General features: G+C 42.4%; 1 protein-coding gene across 1 annotated transcript in view; it reads left to right on the top strand.

Annotated features, from left to right (window-relative positions):
- SND1 (staphylococcal nuclease and tudor domain containing 1) overlaps nucleotides 1-18,110 on the top strand; it is a 426,272-nt gene that overhangs the window by 21,464 nt on the left and 386,698 nt on the right. Inside the window, exons 2-3 of the mRNA XM_040472057.1 lie at nucleotides 8,064-8,213; nucleotides 14,411-14,531. Coding sequence (XP_040327991.1) covers nucleotides 8,064-8,213; nucleotides 14,411-14,531 — 271 coding nt within the window. The remainder of the gene's footprint in view (nucleotides 1-8,063; nucleotides 8,214-14,410; nucleotides 14,532-18,110) is intronic.

Raw genomic sequence — 18,110 nt, 5'->3', positions numbered from 1 at the left:
AAGCTTGTTTCTACATGCAGCATGGTGGAACATCAGGATTGGGGGACTTTATGTCTAGTCCTTGCTCGGCCGTCAATACTTTATTGTAAGCAAAAGTCATTTTACTTGTTTTGCTTGCAGATTTTCACCTCTAAAATAAAAGGGCCTGGATGAGATCTTCTCTTAGTGGCCCTCTCTCTGTAGATGACCCTTCTGGTCCCTCTGAGATGTAAACTCCCCAGATTTCAAACTGAGGACCTTGTGGTATAGCTGGCCCCCGGCGCAGCTGCTTACTTACACTCATCTCTGCTGGATGCGCTGGTGCGCCTGCAGCAACTGAAATGGCCTGCCGTGAGTCCAGGGGCTTCCAGTTCATTGTGTTTGATTGCTGGCCCTCTAATTTAGGTTTGCCTCTTGCTGTTGCCAGAAAAAGAAAGAAAAAGCTGGCTGTGTTGGCGAGTATTCTGGGAAAGACCTCCCAGACCACACAGCTTATGTTCTTTTGGGATTGCTTGCTCTTTGTCTCAATGACTTTTTAATTTTCAAGAAATGATTCTTCTTGTGGAGGCAACGGTGCTGGCTGCCAAGAAGTTTTTTCCTGATACACTTTTTCCGAAATTTTCCACAATTTAGTTTCTCTTCAGTTACTCTTACTTTAATCCTGTTTTTTTTTTAATAGTTTTTTGCTTCATGAAAATGTATTTAATAAAAGCTTTCCTACCCCATCCACAACAGCTTCTTCTTGATCCCCTGATGGTATTTTCAGGTAGAGAAGATTTCTTGTCCAGGGAAGGGTCCCTGGCCTGCTTCTCTGTCACTCTGACATACAGCCCCTGCACATGCAACCTGGGTTGTGGCAGTTGCATGCTTCCAGATGGCACTGTGGATCTTTCAGCCCAGTGACTTTCCTCATTCTTCTTTCTGTGCCACAGAGGGAAAGGAGTGCATTCTCGTTGCTGTGTGGTTTCTCAGAAAAAGCTTCTATTGTTTTCAGCCATTTTCATCATTCTTGAGCTTTGTAGATTTTGCTGAAGTCCTGCTTCCTTCCTGTCACTTCTACCTTGTTATTTCTAGAGGACTGGAAAGTTTACAGTGGCCCTCCATTCTTTGGTGAGTCACCATGGCTGGCTTTTGCTACTGAGTCAACTGCCTTTTTTAAAACATTTTTTTGTTAGGGTTGTTCAGCTAAGCACCTAACCTTTCTGCTAGATATGGCAATCCTCTGTAGCGAAGTATATGTTTTATATCCTCAAGTTTTTATACTTCCATGTTGGATGTCAAGAAAGTTTTTTCTTTAGAAATAAATTCACATACCATAAAATTCACCCTTTTAAAGCATACAATTCAGTGGCTTTTCCTGTATTTATACAACGTTCACCATTGTCTAATTCTAGAACATTTTCTTCAGTACTGAAAAGAGAAAGAAACCCTAAACCCATCTGCTCCCCTCCCTCCAGTCTTTGGGAACCACCAGTCTACTTTCTGCCTATGGATTTGCCTATTCTGGACATTTCATAGAAATGAAATCATTAAGGGTGTAGCTGTTTCCGTCGGGCTTCTTTCACTTATTGTAACGTTTTCAAGGTTCATTCATGTTGCAGTATCAATCAGTACTTCACTTCTTATTTCTGAATAATACTCCATTTTATGGATAGGCCACATTTTATTTATCCGTTCATCACTTGATGAACATTTGGGTTATTTTCCACTCTTCTTGGCTATTATGAACAACATTGTAATGAACATTTGTGTACAAGTTTTTATGTGGACATATTTTATTCTCTTGGGTATATACCTAGGAGTGGAATTGCTGGGTCCTGTGCTAATGCTTTGTTTAACTTTTAAGGCACTGCCAGGCTGTTTTCCAAAATGACTGCATCACCAACAACGTATGAGGGATCTAATTTCTCCACATCCTTGCCAACACTTACTATTGTCTCTCTTATTGCTTATAGCTTTCCTAGTGGCTGTGAAGTGATATGTCATTGTGGCTTTGATTTGCATTTCCATGTACTTACTGGCCATTTGTATATCTTCTTTGGGTAAACGTATTCCTATCTTTTCCCCACTTTTTTTTTTTTTTAATTTTTTTTTTCAACGTTTATTTATTTTTGGGACAGAGAGAGACAGAGCATGAACGGGGGAGGGGCAGAGAGAGAGGGAGACACAGAATCGGAAACAGGCTCCAGGCTCTGAGCCATCAGCCCAGAGCCTGACGCGGGGCTCGAACTCACGGACCGCAAGATCATGACCTGGCTGAAGTCGGACGCTTAACCGACTGCGCCACCCAGGCGTCCCTTCCCCACTTTTTTTTTAAAGTTCGAGAGAGTGTGAGCAGGGGAGGGGCAGAAAGAGGGAGAGAGAAAACTCCAAGCAGGCTCTGCCTGGAGCCTGATGTGGGGCTCTCATGAACTGTGAGATCATGACATGAGCTGAAATCAAGAGTCCTACACTTAACCGACTGAGCCACCCAGGCACCCCTTTCCCATTTTTAATTGCGTCATTTTTTATTTATTTTTTTATTTATTAAAAAAAAATTTTTTTTTAACATTTATTTATTTTTGAGACAGAGAGAGAGAGAGAGAGCATGAGCAGGGGAGGGTCAGAGAAAGAGGGAGACACAGAATCTGAAACAGGCTCCAGGCTCTGAGCTGTCAGCACAGAACCCAATGCAAAGCTCGAACCCACGGACTGTGAGATCATGACCTGAGCCGAAGCCGGATGCTTAGCCGACTGAGCCACCCAGGCGCCCCAGTTGCTTTGTTTTTTAAATTGAGTTACAGTATTTCCTTATTCTAGGTACTAGACCCCTATCAGATATGTTTTGTAAATGTTGTCTTTTCACTGTCTTTATAGTGTCCCTGAGTCACTGTTTTTTGTGTTTTTTTTAAAGAGCATGCCAGCGGTGGAGAGGGGTATTGGGAGGGGGAGAGAGAGAGAGAGAGAAAGAGAGAGTGAGTCAGGAGAGAGAGAGAGAGAGAGAGAGAGAGAGAGAGAGAGAAAATCTCAAGCAGGTTCATCATGCTCTGCACAGAGCTCATTGCGGGGCTTGATTCCATGACCCTGGGATCTTGACCTGAGCCGATAACGAGAGTTGGACGCTTAATGGATTGAGCCACCGAGGCGCCCGAGTCACTGTTTTAATTTTGACGGCCATTTTATCTTGTTTTTGGTTACTTGTGCTTTGTAAGATGGTGTCTTATCTTAGAAATCATTACCAAATCCAAGGTCATGAAGATTTATACCTGCATTTTCTTCTAAGAGTTTTATAGTTTAACTCTTAAAGTTGGATACTTTCTGAGCTAAGTTTTGTATGTGGTATGAAGTCGAGGTCCAACTTCATTATTTTGTATGTGGATATTCAGTTTTCTAGCCCATTTTTGTTGAAAAGATTCTTTTCCCACTGAATTATCTTGGTACCCTTTTTGAAAGTCATTTGGCTGTAAACATCAGGGTTTATTTCAGGCCTTTTGGGAACGTGTTAGTGTTCATCAGGTGGCTGCCCTTATTCTTTATATTAAGTCTTCATATTGGCAGGTGTTGCTAAGAGATTTCTCTTGAATCTTAACAGGCAGATAGGGGCGCCTGGGTGGCTCAGTCGGTTAAGCGTCCGACTTCGGCTCAGGTCATGATCTCACGGTCCGTGAGTTCGAGCCCCGCATCGGGCTCTGTGCTGACAGCTCAGAGCCTGGAGCCTGTTTCAGTCTGCGTCTCCGTCTCTCTCTGACCCTCCCCCGTTCATGCTCTGTCTCTCCCTGTCTCAAAAATAAATAAAATGTTAAAAAAAAAAATTAAAAAAAAAGAATCTTAACAGGCAGATATATATGTTAAGCTAGTTCTTCTTGCAGAGCTTAATGAGGTGTTCTCAGCTAATAAGATTCCATTCTCAGGCCAGGATGATTTTTATTCTTGGTACTATGGAAAAAATACTGGCTTTACTGATATACTTAAATGGATTTCTGTACCATCACCTTCTTAACCAGTATACATGCTAAGTGTAGCATGACTAGGGTTTTCTATAAGTTTTCTGTCTTCCTTATGTCTGTGGTCTGGGGGTTTAAGACTTATGTGCGCCAAATTGTCAGGGTCTAGTGAAGATTTAATGTGGTGTTCTGTTGCTGGGCAACATGTTAGTGGCTGCCCATAAAGCGTTTGACTTTAGGTAACTCTCCCAATAAACCTGTATGTGGGTGTGAACAGTTTGAGTTCCCATTTTCCTTCTCAGCTGGCTTGTCTCAGCCTTTGTCACCGTCCAACTTATGCCCTGAAGCCAGGTCCTCTGAATCACACCACGTCCCTTTGCAGCCTTTATTGGCAGAGCCGAGAAATGTCTAATCCATTATCTCAGTCAAACTGATTCATTGTGACAGCTGTTTTCACAAACCTCCTGCTGTATCAGGTAGGGCTAAGATCATTTTTCTAGAATATGTCATTTTATTAATATAATTGGATAAAGCAGTTACCATATGACTTGCTTTCTATGCCCTATAAATTAGCAATTAAGGATAATTACTGCATCCATGAAAGTTTGCAATGTGAATCAGTACAGCTTTGGCAGAACAATTATCCGTGACAGTTTCCTCTCAATCTTAACCTTATTCTTCTGAAATTAAAATTCTGATAAACTAACAATGTATTTTATTTACTTGTTATGTTTATTGTTTGTCTCCCCCTACTAGGATGTCCGCTCTCTAAGAGAAGATTTTTTGGTCTGTTATATTTCACTGAGTATGCCACTAGCCTGGAACGATACCTGGCACATAGTAGGCACTCATATTTGCATTGAATTAACCAATGAATAAATGAATAAGTCAATGAATAAAATTTAAAAAATTAATACGCTTAGATGTCAGGTCTTTCACAGAGGAAAAAATGACTTGTTTTGGTGCTATAGGAGATACAGTTTAAATTTGATATATAAACCTTGGTCTTTTTAAATTTTTTTCCAATGGAGCTACTTCTCCTTGGCTTTATTTGGTGAAGAACGTTGGATAAGAGAAGGCCATTAATATATTTTTATTGAGGAAGAAGTTGAGTAAAGACTATTGGCAAATGAGGCAGGTGAAAGGAATTTAACAATTCTTAGAAGGAGAAATGGAGATAGCAAGAAGGAGGTGCAGTGTGTGTTGAACTATTTCAGTTCTATAAATAGTAGGAAGGAAACTAGTTCCTCTCTTATAGATAGGTCTCTTCTTTCTTAATGGTCTGCAGATGGTCTTTTCCTACTTTTCTACCAAGGCCATGCCTAAATGTGGGGGAGCAAGTTTTACTGGAGAGATGTACACGTGTCAGCCTTTTCCTCTTGGGGGGATAGGAATGGCAATGTCTCCCACGATGAATATCTATTCTTGTTGCTTAGGAGGTTGAATTGGTGCCTGCTGATTGAATTTGTATACTCAGTAGTATAAAAGGTGTCAAGCAACCTGTAAAGTAAAAGTCTTCTCTCTCTAGTATTAATCCAAGCATTGACTATTGTCTGAATGACATATTTGGTGCAATAATGCAGAGATGTTCTGACAGCAGTCTTCAGAATAGCATTCAGGGAGAGAGGAAGAGGTACAAAGGAAGTTTTGCAAAATTCCTATGCACAAGTTGTTTGCCAGGGTAATAGTTATAGACCTATTGTCTCCCAGGGACCTAGGTTATTCAGTAGAGGCATTAGAGATAGCACCTTTCTGATATTTAGGGGACAAAGGAGGGTTCTTTTCATCAGTCATTCTGTTCTTGAGCTTTTCAGTGTGGTGTGTGTTTGTTTTGTTTTGTTGCTTTTATTTTTTTATTTTTTTATTTTGTTTGGTTTTTGGTCAGACTTGAGAAATCAGGACTTTTTTTTTTCCTAGCGTGGGTCATTGCTCACTCATCAGGGTTTAACCTTGATCAACCAAGGTGGGTTTTCTTATACGTGGGCCTTAGCTTTTCCAGCTGGGCTTACTGAGAAGCACTAGGTCTCCTGGGAGTACTTTATTACTTTTTGTGAAAAGTTGACTAAAACTGAGGTGCAGGCATTGGGGACAGATGCTCTGGTTTGTATGCTGGATGTAGTTTGGCTCTCCTCAGCCCCATTTGGAATTTGTGCGTCAGTGATTTCAAGTACAGGTACTCTGCAATGTGCTGTTCTCCTGATTATGACGAATTGACTATAAATGAATCAGATGCAGACTCTTTTCCTTTACTTCCTTTGGTGCTTCTCATTTCAGGAACCCCAGACATCCTGTGCTCTAGGATACCTGTTCTTTCCTGGCTTCACTTTGAGAGCTTGTCTTTTTTAGAGTGTCAGTTCCCAGGGATGATGCCCAGGGCATGGGTTCTCAGGAGAGGCAGTTAGAAAGGCTGTCTGGTTGGAAGCTATAGAGTTTAATTGCTGGTGAATGGTGACACTTGATCAGAAAGGATATAAATGAAGAGCAGGACTTGCCATATATAAAGAAGACCATCATTTATTATATGTGTCCTGGTATAGCCAAGGAAGAGTCATTTAGACCAAGGTATGTGCTTCAGGTATTGGTGATACTGAGGCATTCATCAGAACGCTATTTTTTTTTAATTGGAATGTGTATATTTGTTGGACAGAGTTTCTGTAAGAAGGTAGATTGGATAAATATGTTCTATTCATACAATGAAATATATAGCCATGAAAGTGAATAAACAGGTGTTTTACATCAACATGTATGAGTTTCACCAAAACAACATCAACAAAAACCCAAAACAGAAACAAAAAACAAAGGGCAAAAGAAGCAAGTGACATATGGGCACACACAGTAGACTCACTTTAGAGAGAGTTCGGAAATAGGAAAAATGAAGCTACATTGTGTAGAGATGTATACCTAGATGGTAAAACTGTACAGGAGAGTAAGGGAGGGGTGGTCATAATGGCGGTGGGGAAGGGGCTACAAGTAGAGTAGGGCACAGAAGGGAGCTTAGGTTCTAGCATGTTCTAGTTCTTCACTTGGGTGGTGGTTATTCAGTTTGCTCATTTTTTTAAGTGTACATAGGTGCTTAAATGTGCTTCTGTATTTATATTAATATTTCATAATTTAAAGAATTAATTAAAGTGGAGAGGTGAGGGAGAAATGTCAGCTTAGCAAACGTACATAGGGGTGGCTTCCTTTCCAAGCATCGTTCCTTTATGGAGAACTCTGCGGTGCTGTGTACCGAAGGGCTCTATGTTGGCAGATCTCGCCAGCCTATCACTAATTTTTCAGCACCTATTTCTTGTTCTGAAGCGTGAGATTGGGAGTCTTTTAGATCTAGTGAAGCCAGTGCTCCAGTCCATCTGTTCATTAAATTGTGCCTTGCTGAGCAAAGACAACTTGAATAGCTTGGGTGACGTTTGTCATTTTTTTCTATACGCCTTTTCTTCTGTTCTCCCACTTGAGATCCTCCCTTCTCCCCTGCAGATATTTTAAGTTAAATCCTAGTGAGCTTCAGAGCTCTTTTGCAAGTGGGTTCTATGCCTGATGCCTTTGATTAGAGAGATAAAAGGAGCTACTGTGCTTGGGAGCTATAAGGTGCCTCTTAGAGCTAGAAGGTTTTAATCCTAGAGAGCGTGGATTTTCTGGATCACTTTGTGTGTCTCCCTTGGCCTAGACTGAGTGCTGTCCGCAAGGGACGTGCAGCATTGGGTGTACTTGGCCTCTTGTGGGTGGAGTGTAGGGGCTTCTTCCTTCAGCTTCCCCTTTTCTTAGGCCTTCCGTTGCTTGCTTCCCTCCTAAACGGGATGTGTGGGTGGAGACATTAACTTCTTAATAATTGAAAAGAGCATGGGTGGTGGTGCTTGCTGGCATGAAATTTCAGAGGTCCTTCATCTCCATGTCTCACATGCCCTTTATCCTGAACAGTCTATTTCTTTTATGACTTTTCTGTTGTTTGTTTAATTCCTACTACTATTTCTGGGTCTGTCATTTCAGAATGTAGCCCAGCGTTTCCTGTGGGTGTTTCTCATAATGAAATTAAGAACAATCCCATTCGTTTATTTGAATGCCTCCAAGGTGCCAAGTATGTTGGGGATACGGTGAGGGAACACCTTACATTATGGTGAGATTACCTCTAGACCACTAATTTTCTCTTTTTCTCCCCCTCCGTAGGTCCTCTCAGGGTGTGCTATCATTGTCCGCGGACAGCCCCGTGGAGGGCCTCCTCCTGAGAGGCAGATCAACCTTAGCAACATTCGAGCTGGAAATCTTGCCCGCCGGGCAGCTGCCACACAGCCTGATGCAAAAGATACACCGGATGAGGTGGGTGCTTCCAGAGGCTTCCCTGAGGCTGCGGACCCGGGTTCTAGCCTAATGTCTTTGACTGATGCACATTTGTACTCTTTGTTTTCCTGTGTATTTTGAGTATTTTTGTGTCACAGGAACGATGACTCTGGACGCACCCGTGTGGCTGGCAGAGTTCACACACTCAACACCGCTAGCAGTGAATCCCTGGCCCGGCCTGTCTCTCCTGCCTTTCCTGCCTTTTCCCATAGGCTTCCCACCTCTGCACGCTTGTCGGCATTGTCACTCCTTCTCATGGGACATAGGTTGGAATATTTCCTAGGTAGTCTCTCAGCCATTGGAGGCTGCCGTTGGTTATGGCAGCATTCTTTTATTAATTTGTGTTTGAATTCTTCGTTCACGTTCAAAATTCAGAAGGATATGGAGTGAAAAATCCAGTTCTCTCCAGGGACTACTGATGTCATTAGTGTCTTGTGTCTCCTTCCAGAGATACATTATCGCCTGTCCAAGCAGACATTCTCACTTCCATAAATGGGAGTGTATTGAATGCCTGTGCTTTATTACAGATTCCTAATCTTGGATCCATCTGTGAACCCCTTGAAATTGTTTGCAAAGTTTTGTGTAAACATGCATTGTTAAGGGAGGGAGTTTTTTCATTTATTTTTTATTTTTTAACATTCATTTTTGAGTGAGAGGGACAGGGCGTGAGTGGGGGAGGAGTAGAGAGAGGGGGAGACAAAGAATCCGAAGCAGGCTCCAGGCTCTGAGCTGTCAGCACAGAGCCCGAGGTGGGGCTCAAACCCATGAACCGTGAGATCATGACCTGAGCTGAAGTTGGACGCTTAACCGACTGAGCCACCCAGGTGCCCCAAGGGAGGGAGTTTTTAATTGGTTTCTCAAGGTAGCTTATGGCTCAGTAGTCAAGAACCATTGTGTTATGGCGATTTGAGAGACTTACGAGCTTGTCCTGCCTTCCCCTCCTTTGCCCTATCACTCTACCTCTGTCTGTGGTCTATCTTGAACTCCTTGAGTTCTTCCATCTCCTAGTAGCTGCTGTGAGTACAAATTTGGTATGGTCTAGTCTTCTTGGCTCCTATACTTTGAAACCTCAGTTCTTGTGTCTTCTTAAGTAGTGCTTTGGCTATCATTAGAAGTGAAATTTCTGGGTTCTAATTACTTGTCCTTTCCCCAACTTGATGATGTTGGGCAAGTTTGGTAGCTCAGCTTTCCTCTGCTGTTTCCTGACGTGGAAGTAAAGAAAAAAAGGCGGTTCATGGTGGATCTTCTGTTTAAGGAAAACATGTGTTTTAAAGAATCTATAATAAAAGGGGCATTTTGTTTGAATTACAATAGTGAAGCAATATTATAGAAAATAGTGATAGAGACAACTTACCCATAGTTCTGCCGTCAACAGTAATCCAGTTAGATTCTTGGGATAATGACAAAGTAGATCAAAGAAATTCTTTTTCATTGGTCCTCCATCAGTGACCACAACTATTGGGAATAGTGATAGTGTAGACGTTGTTTGGGAGACTTAAACAAGATCACGTGAAGCACTTAGCACATGTCTATAATGTACTTGATGAATGTTACTTGTAATCTCTACTGCTATTTGTTAATTTGTTATAAATACTCCTAGTACTGTTAGACTTAATCCCTGAAGATTAATTCTCTCATAGCACTTTTCAAATTTTGCATGCTATAAGTGCTTTTCTTGACCAGCATTTTCAATAGTTCTTTACCTTTCAATTGTGTGTTGTGTAACAGCTTGAGTGCTCCTGTGAGGAGAAGAGTTGACCCTGGCTGGCTAGGGCTGATCAAGTTCATTGCCCCAGAAGAAAGAAGCAATGTAGTCTCTAAGAAAGAAGGGTTGGGTTTTAATTTCCTGTTTCGTGGATGGGAATCTAGGGCAGAGAAACACAAGGCCAGTTGGAACTTGTTCTAAAATATTTTAACTGTATCCTATGTAACAGTACAATAAAATCTTACAGGAACTCTTCTAGCTGAGAGAATACTCCGTGATCTGATCCCAGCCCTTATTATAGCTTCATGTATTTATACAGTGTGGTGCTTTTTTTTTTTTTTTTCTTCCCCCTCTTCCAGAGCAACCCTGTCTCACTAAGTTTCTCCTGGTAACTCTTCAAAGGTCCCTGAGACATGAAGTATTTGATGGCTACAGATTTCACCCTTTCTTAGCCACAGTCACTTCTTCTCTGTCCTGATAATCTAGTCTCTCTTTTCCCTGCTGTGATCTGGTTTTCTCCCCTTACTGTGCTTTTGAAGCTGCTCTGGCTCAAGGGACCAGTGATGCCCACTGATAACCCAAATCAGAAACCTGATTTCCCTTGCTGTCCCCTTGCCTTGTGACGTCCAGGCCTTTATCAAGACCTGGAGAGTCTGCCTCCTTTAAGATCTCTCTTCTGCATCCTTGAAACTTCATTACTACTCCTATTGTTCTTTGTTTCACTCTGATAGTGTGCTCGGAATGCTGAAATAATGTTGCTTCTGCCTTCAGTCTCCTCCCCTCTAACCCTTTCTCTATATGCTCCCAGATCTTTTTGAAACAAAGTTTCATTTATTCCCTTGCTAGATATTATTCTCACATTCATTCCTTGCTTATATGTCTTTCTCTGCAACACTGTAAGTTCGTCTAGGGGAAGGACCTTATCTCTCATCTCTCTTCTTGTGCCCAGTCAGTGCCCAACACAAAACTGATACACAGTGAATCAACATGTGAACAATGAGGGTAAAAAACCTGAGCGTTTCCTTTGGGGGATCAGTGGATTGTGGAATGTGGCAGTGCCCTTTCTTTCTGGCTTTTTACTGTTTTGGAGCAGGTTGTCCATTTTTTTTCACATTCAGGTAGAGTCCAGGATGGTATTGCTCATTTGCTTCCCTTTGTATCACTGTCCCAAATATCATTTAGTTGATTATTCTCTGCCTTCCCACATCATACTTCCCTCATCATATCTTCTTTCAAAGAGGCTCAGCTCTCCCAAGCCGTGTGGCAGTAAAAGCAGCTCCACTGTATGTTCCCAGGCCTCTCTGCCCTGTTGCAGGCTAATCTCCAGTGTTGCCTAGCTACTCTAGGCAGCCTAGATACTGTATTGATGGGCATTGTGGGAATTACATACTTATTTCCCACAGATTTATTGAGTTCTGTTATGTGTGAAGCTCTGTGTTGGTTTCAGGAGAAATACAGAAATGAGTGTTAACAGTCCTGCTTTCAGTGGGCCTTTTGAGAATTAGGGTGGTAGGGTCATGGGGCCTTGAGGGATTAGTTACATACACATGTGGCACAGTGGGTGGGGTGATAAGAAGGTGGGACAAGACGTATTGAGCACTGGGCCATGGCCAAAAGTAGCTAGTTTTAAGGATTTACACTCTCACAGTAATTCAGCAGTCCATCTGGTTCGAAGAAAAGATGGGAATTAAAAAACTTATTTCATCGTGGTAGACCTCAGACCTTGCTTGAGGCAGGGAGCAGAGTGCAAGCTGCTAGATTGCCAGCCGTTGGGCATTCTAAAGGAAAAAGGGAATTTTGAGTCTCAACTGCTTACTAGCCATTTGCTTCTTAGATTGAGCTCTGAGACATCATGAAAGGACCACAGCTGTTCTTCCTATTAGGCCATTCTGGAGCTTCCTTGATAAATGCTTTGGGCAACTTTCCCATTCTTGTTCCTAGCGTTGTTCTGGGAGGCTGTGTTGGGATAGCCCTCTCTAGCAGACAGCCGTCTGCAGGCTGTCCTCTGTATGGACACTTGCACAAAGATTTGTCCTGGAATGCTCTGTTGCCCTTGTGAGGAGTGGTTTGATCAGTAGCTCTCATGGGTCCCTGTTGCCTCTCTTCATAGCTAGTGTTGTGCAGTTAGTGAATTTGCCCAACCCTAGATGGAACACAACTTGAGAAGGCTGGTTTAAGAAAGCAAGATTACAGAAATTAAATTAGTTTTCTTATAGGATTAAGTATATGTCCTTTCCAAGACCTAGAGTATGGCTTTCTCTTATTGCCTAGTGACTGACCAACTGTAAAACATGAGGTCCTAAGAAAAGGGTGCTCCTTCAGCAAGTCTTAAAATCTGTTAGTAATTTTGTTTAGTTGGTAGAAATTGGAGGTTTCCTCATAGGTGCTACATAGTTCCTTGTGAACTGACCCGTGATAAAGGAGTTTTTAATCAAGTTCCTTTAAGATTACTTGTTTTGTCAGAGCTTATCCAAGTTTTAGGCAAAGCGTGTATTACTGAATTTTAGATATTTATTAGCGTGCTACTCAAAACTGAATCCTGAACATCAGACCTGTAGCCGAGGATGTTTTTTAAGTGGATCACTAAGGTAATAAAAATGGAGGACGCTGTGCTAGTTTATTCAGTACTGTTTTTGTGATGTGGCTGATAATTGGGCTCATTTTTCAATTATAAGACTCTTTTTGGTGACAGGTGGCTGTTTTCATTTTAAGGGGGTAGAGATGGGACATGAAAATGCGGTGAACTTTCTATGACCATTGAGTAATTGGCTCTTTTGCTCTTGGGTGCTTTGAGGAGAGAGCATTAGATGAGTGAGGATAAGCTTGTTTTTCTGTCTTTGAGAGCACTTACACAGGATCAGTTCTTCCTAGAAGCGTTCAGAACTGATGTTATACAACAGTACTAGTTTTGTGAACACCAGTCCGGCGGGTTGGTGAACTGCCATCTTTTGATTGACTTCTGGTTTCTGGGAAGTCATATGGGCGTTTTCTTTTAGAAAAGCTTGTTGGATAACTCCATGGAATAATCTTAATGGCCTGAAAAGGTTAGCAGAGGCTTCCTTCCCAGGCCAGTCATGTACTGTTTGCCTTTACTATGTGTAGCCTCAGCCCTGTGGCTCCAGGCGATTGTAACAGGCAGCGTACGCATGTTGTATACACTTTTCCTTTTTGTACTTTGCATTTTTCCTGCACTTGAGCTCCTGCAGATCGTATATTCCTTGAACTCATACGCCCTCCTTCCTCATTTCTGTTCTGAGGGAACTTGGGGGCACTGAGCTAGGTCTAGACTGTAAATTCAAGTGCAGGTGGCTGCTGACACAGGACTGCTTCAGAGGAGACATCTCCCTTTGTACCATCCTAGAAGTGATGGGGTGGGGATCTGGAGGTCACATGGAGACTCCTTGGCATTATGTGGATATGTGGCTCACCTCCTGTGTCAGAGCCTTAGATGGGTGACTTGAAAGAACCACAGTTGTCAAGATGACCCCTTACCAGGGCGTGTTACTGGTGTCTTCCCTAAGGTTGTGGGACCTGGGTCCCACGGGCACAGCCTCAGACTACAGCAGGAAAAGGAGACATTTTGGGGAGAATAGATCTTGCCCTTCTCAACTCTGTTGTTCTTAAAAAAGGTAGGGGGATTGGGTATAAGCAAGGCTCTTTCTTCTTCTTTTTTTTTTTAAGTTTTTTTAACGTTTATTTTAGAGAGATAGAGACAGAGCGTGAGCAGGGGAGGTGGCAGAGAGACAGAGAGACACAGAATCTGAAGCAGGCTCCAGGCTCTGAGCCGTCAGCAGAGCCCAACATGGGGCCCGAAACCACGTACTGTGGGATCATGATCTGAGCTGAAGTCGGATGCTTAACCGACCGAACCACCCAGGTGCGCCAGCAAAGCTGTTTCTTGAGCAGGATACTCACTCTGGGAAATAGGAGCACTAGAACCTTGCACTTACTCTGACAGTGCCTTTAGCTGCTTTCAGGCTAGTTTAATAATTTGTGAAAGCACTTTGCAAACTGGAAAGAGACAAACAAATGGAGGTGGTTGTTCTTTATGTTTTCCCTTTGACTAGGTGAGTTCCTGGAGCCTGGACTTCCCATTCAGGAGTGGGCTGATAAATACAAAGCATTTAGAGTAGTGGCTGGCTCATGGCAAGTGCTGTAAAATTATTGGCAATTATTATTCATGAAGTAAACTATAGATCTGAATAGAAAGTGGTGGAGGAGAAAGTACTACTGCCAATATCTGGGAAGCTGTGAGGCCTGTTTTCAGGGCCTGTGCTAGTTAAGTCAACTGCTAGATTCTCCTTTTTTATGAGCCCCCTAAGTGTGCAATCTGTGTTATGTGCATTTCATTTTTATATTCCCCTCAGGGCTTAGCATAGGGCCAGGGTATTGAAGGAATGAAGTTGCTTGAATGCTGATTATAGTCGGGAGCTAGGCAGTTCTTACGTGACACATTTGTTTTGTCTTTCAGCCCTGGGCATTTCCTGCCCGAGAGTTCCTTCGGAAGAAGCTGATTGGGAAGGAAGTCTGTTTCACAATAGAAAACAAGACTCCCCAGGGGCGAGAGTATGGCATGATCTACCTTGGAAAAGGTGAGTTAGCAAGGAGAAAAGGACTCCTTTCTATCTATGTCTAAAGTTTCTCCAAAGATCTGATTTTATCTGGTGGAAGGCCAGTGTGAGTTCTGGTGGCGGGAGTTCTAGGACAGTTGGCTGTAGGTGTAATTGAAAGTCCTTTGAGTATCAGAGGTCATGGTGCAAAGGTGCAGGGGATTGCTCCTGATTCCTGCTCCTTGTTTACTCCTGTGTCTGCTTTCCTGGCCTGGTTTAAATGTGTGTACTACACCATAGCATTCTTCCTTATATTAGCCATCAGCCTGTGGAACTCCGTGGCTCTGTGCTTCTAGGTCATAGTGCTAATTGAATTCCTATAGATTTCCTATTGCATCTTCTATTTCCTTTATCTGTCTTGTGGCTTTTCTTCTCCTGGGGCTTTTTAAGAAAGGAAGAGTTGTTTGGGGCTTGTGGGATTTTGCAAGCCACTTGGTTTGTAATGAAATGGAAAGAACACAGGCTTTGGAGTTTTGTAGATGTGGGTTAGAATTCTGGCTTCTGTTGGGGTGCCTGGGTGGCTCAGTCGGTTAGGCATCTGACTTCAGCTCAGGTCATGATATCGCAGTTTGAGGGTTCGAGCCCCACGTCGGGCTCTTTGCCGGCAGGCAGTTCAGAGCCTGGAGCCTGCTTTGGATTCTGTGTGTTCCTCTCTCTCTGCCCCTCCCCTGCTCACACTCTGTCTCTCTAAAAAATAAATAAACATTAAAAAAAATAAATAAAAAAAAGAATTCTGGCTTCTGTTTCCGTGTACCCTTACTTAAATCTTAACCTTTGTAAGTTCTAGTTTCATCTGTAAGCTATTGAGAGAGTTGAAAGAGATAGTATATGTAAAACAGTTGTAAAACAGATAGTATATGCAAAACAGCAGAGTATGTACTCAGTGTATGTGTGTGGGCGCACATATACCTATTGTTTCACTGGGCCAGATGGCTCATGGGACATTAGGTGTTCTGATCTTTTTTGGATTAGGTAGAGGGAGAGGAGAGTATGATTGTGGAATGGAGTTTGAACAGAAATCGGACATTGAAAGGATTGATTGGTACGATATTCTCCATAAAGCAGCCATTTTGGGAGTTATTTTGGGAGCAGATAGGGTTTTGTTTTGTTTTGTTTTTTTATAATCTTTGATTAAGTTCTGTGATTCTTTTTTTTTCTTTAATTTTTTTTTATTGTTTATTTATGTTTGAGAGAGAGAGTGACACAGACTGTGAGTGGGGGAGGGCCAGAGAGAGGGGGAGACAGAATTGGAAGCAGGCTCCGGGCTCTGAGCTGTCAGCACAGAGCCCGACACAAGGCTCGAACCATGAACTGTGAGAGCATGACCTGAGCCAAAGTCAGACGCCCAACCGACTGAGCCACCGAGGCTCCCCAATTCTGTGATTCTTTGATGTAGTAACCTTCCTACTGAGCTGCTTTAGATAATCTTTTGACTTGGGTAGCAAGTAGTTGGAAATAAGTAAAGAGGGTATGTGGCATGGCTAACAGCATCCTCTTAAGATTCTAAGCGTAGAGGTCTTAGAAAAGTGAGTTAGGGATGACCATGGAGTTGTCTTGTTTGATTTACCCAGCAGACAAACACCCTTTTCACCCTCCCAGACAGATGGCTACCTGCTTCTCGATTGCATGGGAAACTGTAGGATTAGTCATCTTTTCAGAAAGATACAAATTTGCTTTTTACCCAAAATTCAAATAACATAGCAGGATATAAAACACTTAAACGTTATTGTTGGATGGCTACCAGTTAGAAAGAATGGAAGACAGAAGTGCACGGTCTTCAGAATGCAATCACTCAAGGATTTTATCACCTAAAAAATTGCAATTCCACAACAGCTGGTCAGTCTTCTGTCGCCCTGCCAGAGACCTCACTGAAACTACCGAAAATGTCAGGCATAGGTAATTTCTGTAGGGACCACCTTTAAGAGTTCTTTTAAGCAAACTCAGCCTTCAGCTAAAATGGCCTAAGTATTTATGTTGAGGGAAATTGACATTTAAAGTCTTTGTTTTTAGAAAGTTTATTTTAAAAACGGACCCAAATTATAAACTGGATATACTGTAGCATGCTAATGTACTAGTGTTTAAAATAAAACCTGGTACATGGGAGGTGATCAATAAATATGTACTGAAAGAATGTTTGGAATTACATCTTTCAGTTTTAAAGGTTTAAATGACTTAAAGTTTAATATTTTCACTCAACTCTTTTTTTTTTTTTTTTTAATTTTTTTTTTCAACGTTTATTTATTTTGGGACAGAGAGAGACAGAGCATGAACGGGGGAGGGGCAGAGAGAGAGGGAGACACAGAATCGGAAACAGGCTCCAGGCTCCGAGCCATCAGCCCAGAGCCCGACGCGGGGCTCGAACTCACGGACCGCGAGATCGTGACCTGGCTGAAGTCGGACGCTTAACCGACTGCGCCACCCAGGCGCCCCACAACTCTTTTATCTCAGTGCCATTTGTAATGCAATGTAATGAAATCTCAATGCCATTTGTAATGAAAGGAACAGTGGCTTAGATAATTAGTATCCTTATGTGTATCCTATTTCATGGTTTCTCCCTTTAAATTTTTTAATGTTTATTTATTTATTTATTTTGATTTTCTTAAATGTTTTTATTTATTTTTGAGAAAGAGAGAGTGTGCGAGCAGGGGAGGGGCAGAGAGAGAGGGAGACACAGAATCTGAAGCAGGATCCAGGGACTGAGCTGTCAACCCAGAGTTTGATGCGGGGCTGGAACCCATGAACCTCGAGATCATGACCTGAGCTAAAGTTGGACGCTTAACCAACTGAGCCACCCAGGCGCCCCTCCTTTTTAATTTTTTAAGTTTTACTCTTTATTTTTAATTTCGAGAGTGTGATTGTGCCTGTGTGTGCTTGAAGGAGTGGCAGAGGAAGGGAGGGGGGCAGGGAGAGAATCTTAAGCATGCTGTATGCTTGTGCACAGCCCAACATAGGACTCGATCCCACAACCCTGGGCTCATGACCTGAGCCAAAATCCAGAGTTGGACCCTCAACCAACTGAGCCAGCCAGGCTCCCTGCTCACTTCTTTTTATGTCGTGGAAGAATGGTAGAATTTGGGAATTTGTGGTTGATTTAGAACTTACTGGGAAAAAAAAAAAAGACTAGTCCTCTGACATTTGGAGAAAATACAGTCCACTTGCTCAGAATATCGTCCCAATTGTGACTTGATCAGTTTTATAATTTGATAAGTAATAAGCAAAAGTCAGATCCTTGGCCTACAAATTCCCCATTTCAGTATTCTATCCACCATGTTTTGTTGCTTCCTTTGGGAGTCCAGCCCAGGGAAATGTATTTTTCTCCCTTTTGAAGGAGCAATCAGAACTCACTTTTTAGAAGTGGGTCAGCCAACAGCCGTTCCATCGTGCTCTGTGCCAGGAAACTGAAAGCTGTTTGGTGTGCAACTAATTGGCTGGCTTTATGACCACACATCTTGTTTGTACCTGGGCTTTTTCATGCTTTCCACCCCTCTGACCTCTTGGCACCTTACTGCTCAACTCTTTCTTTCTTTCTTTCTTTCTTTCTTTCTTTCTTTCTTTCTTTCT

The sequence above is a fragment of the Herpailurus yagouaroundi genome, unplaced genomic scaffold, assembly GCF_014898765.1.
Source record: "Herpailurus yagouaroundi ecotype Mexico unplaced genomic scaffold, PumYag 100, whole genome shotgun sequence".
Lineage (NCBI taxonomy): Eukaryota > Metazoa > Chordata > Mammalia > Carnivora > Felidae > Herpailurus > Herpailurus yagouaroundi.
The sequence above is the reverse complement of the archived record's forward strand: the minus strand, read 5'-3'. Positions and strand labels throughout refer to the sequence as shown.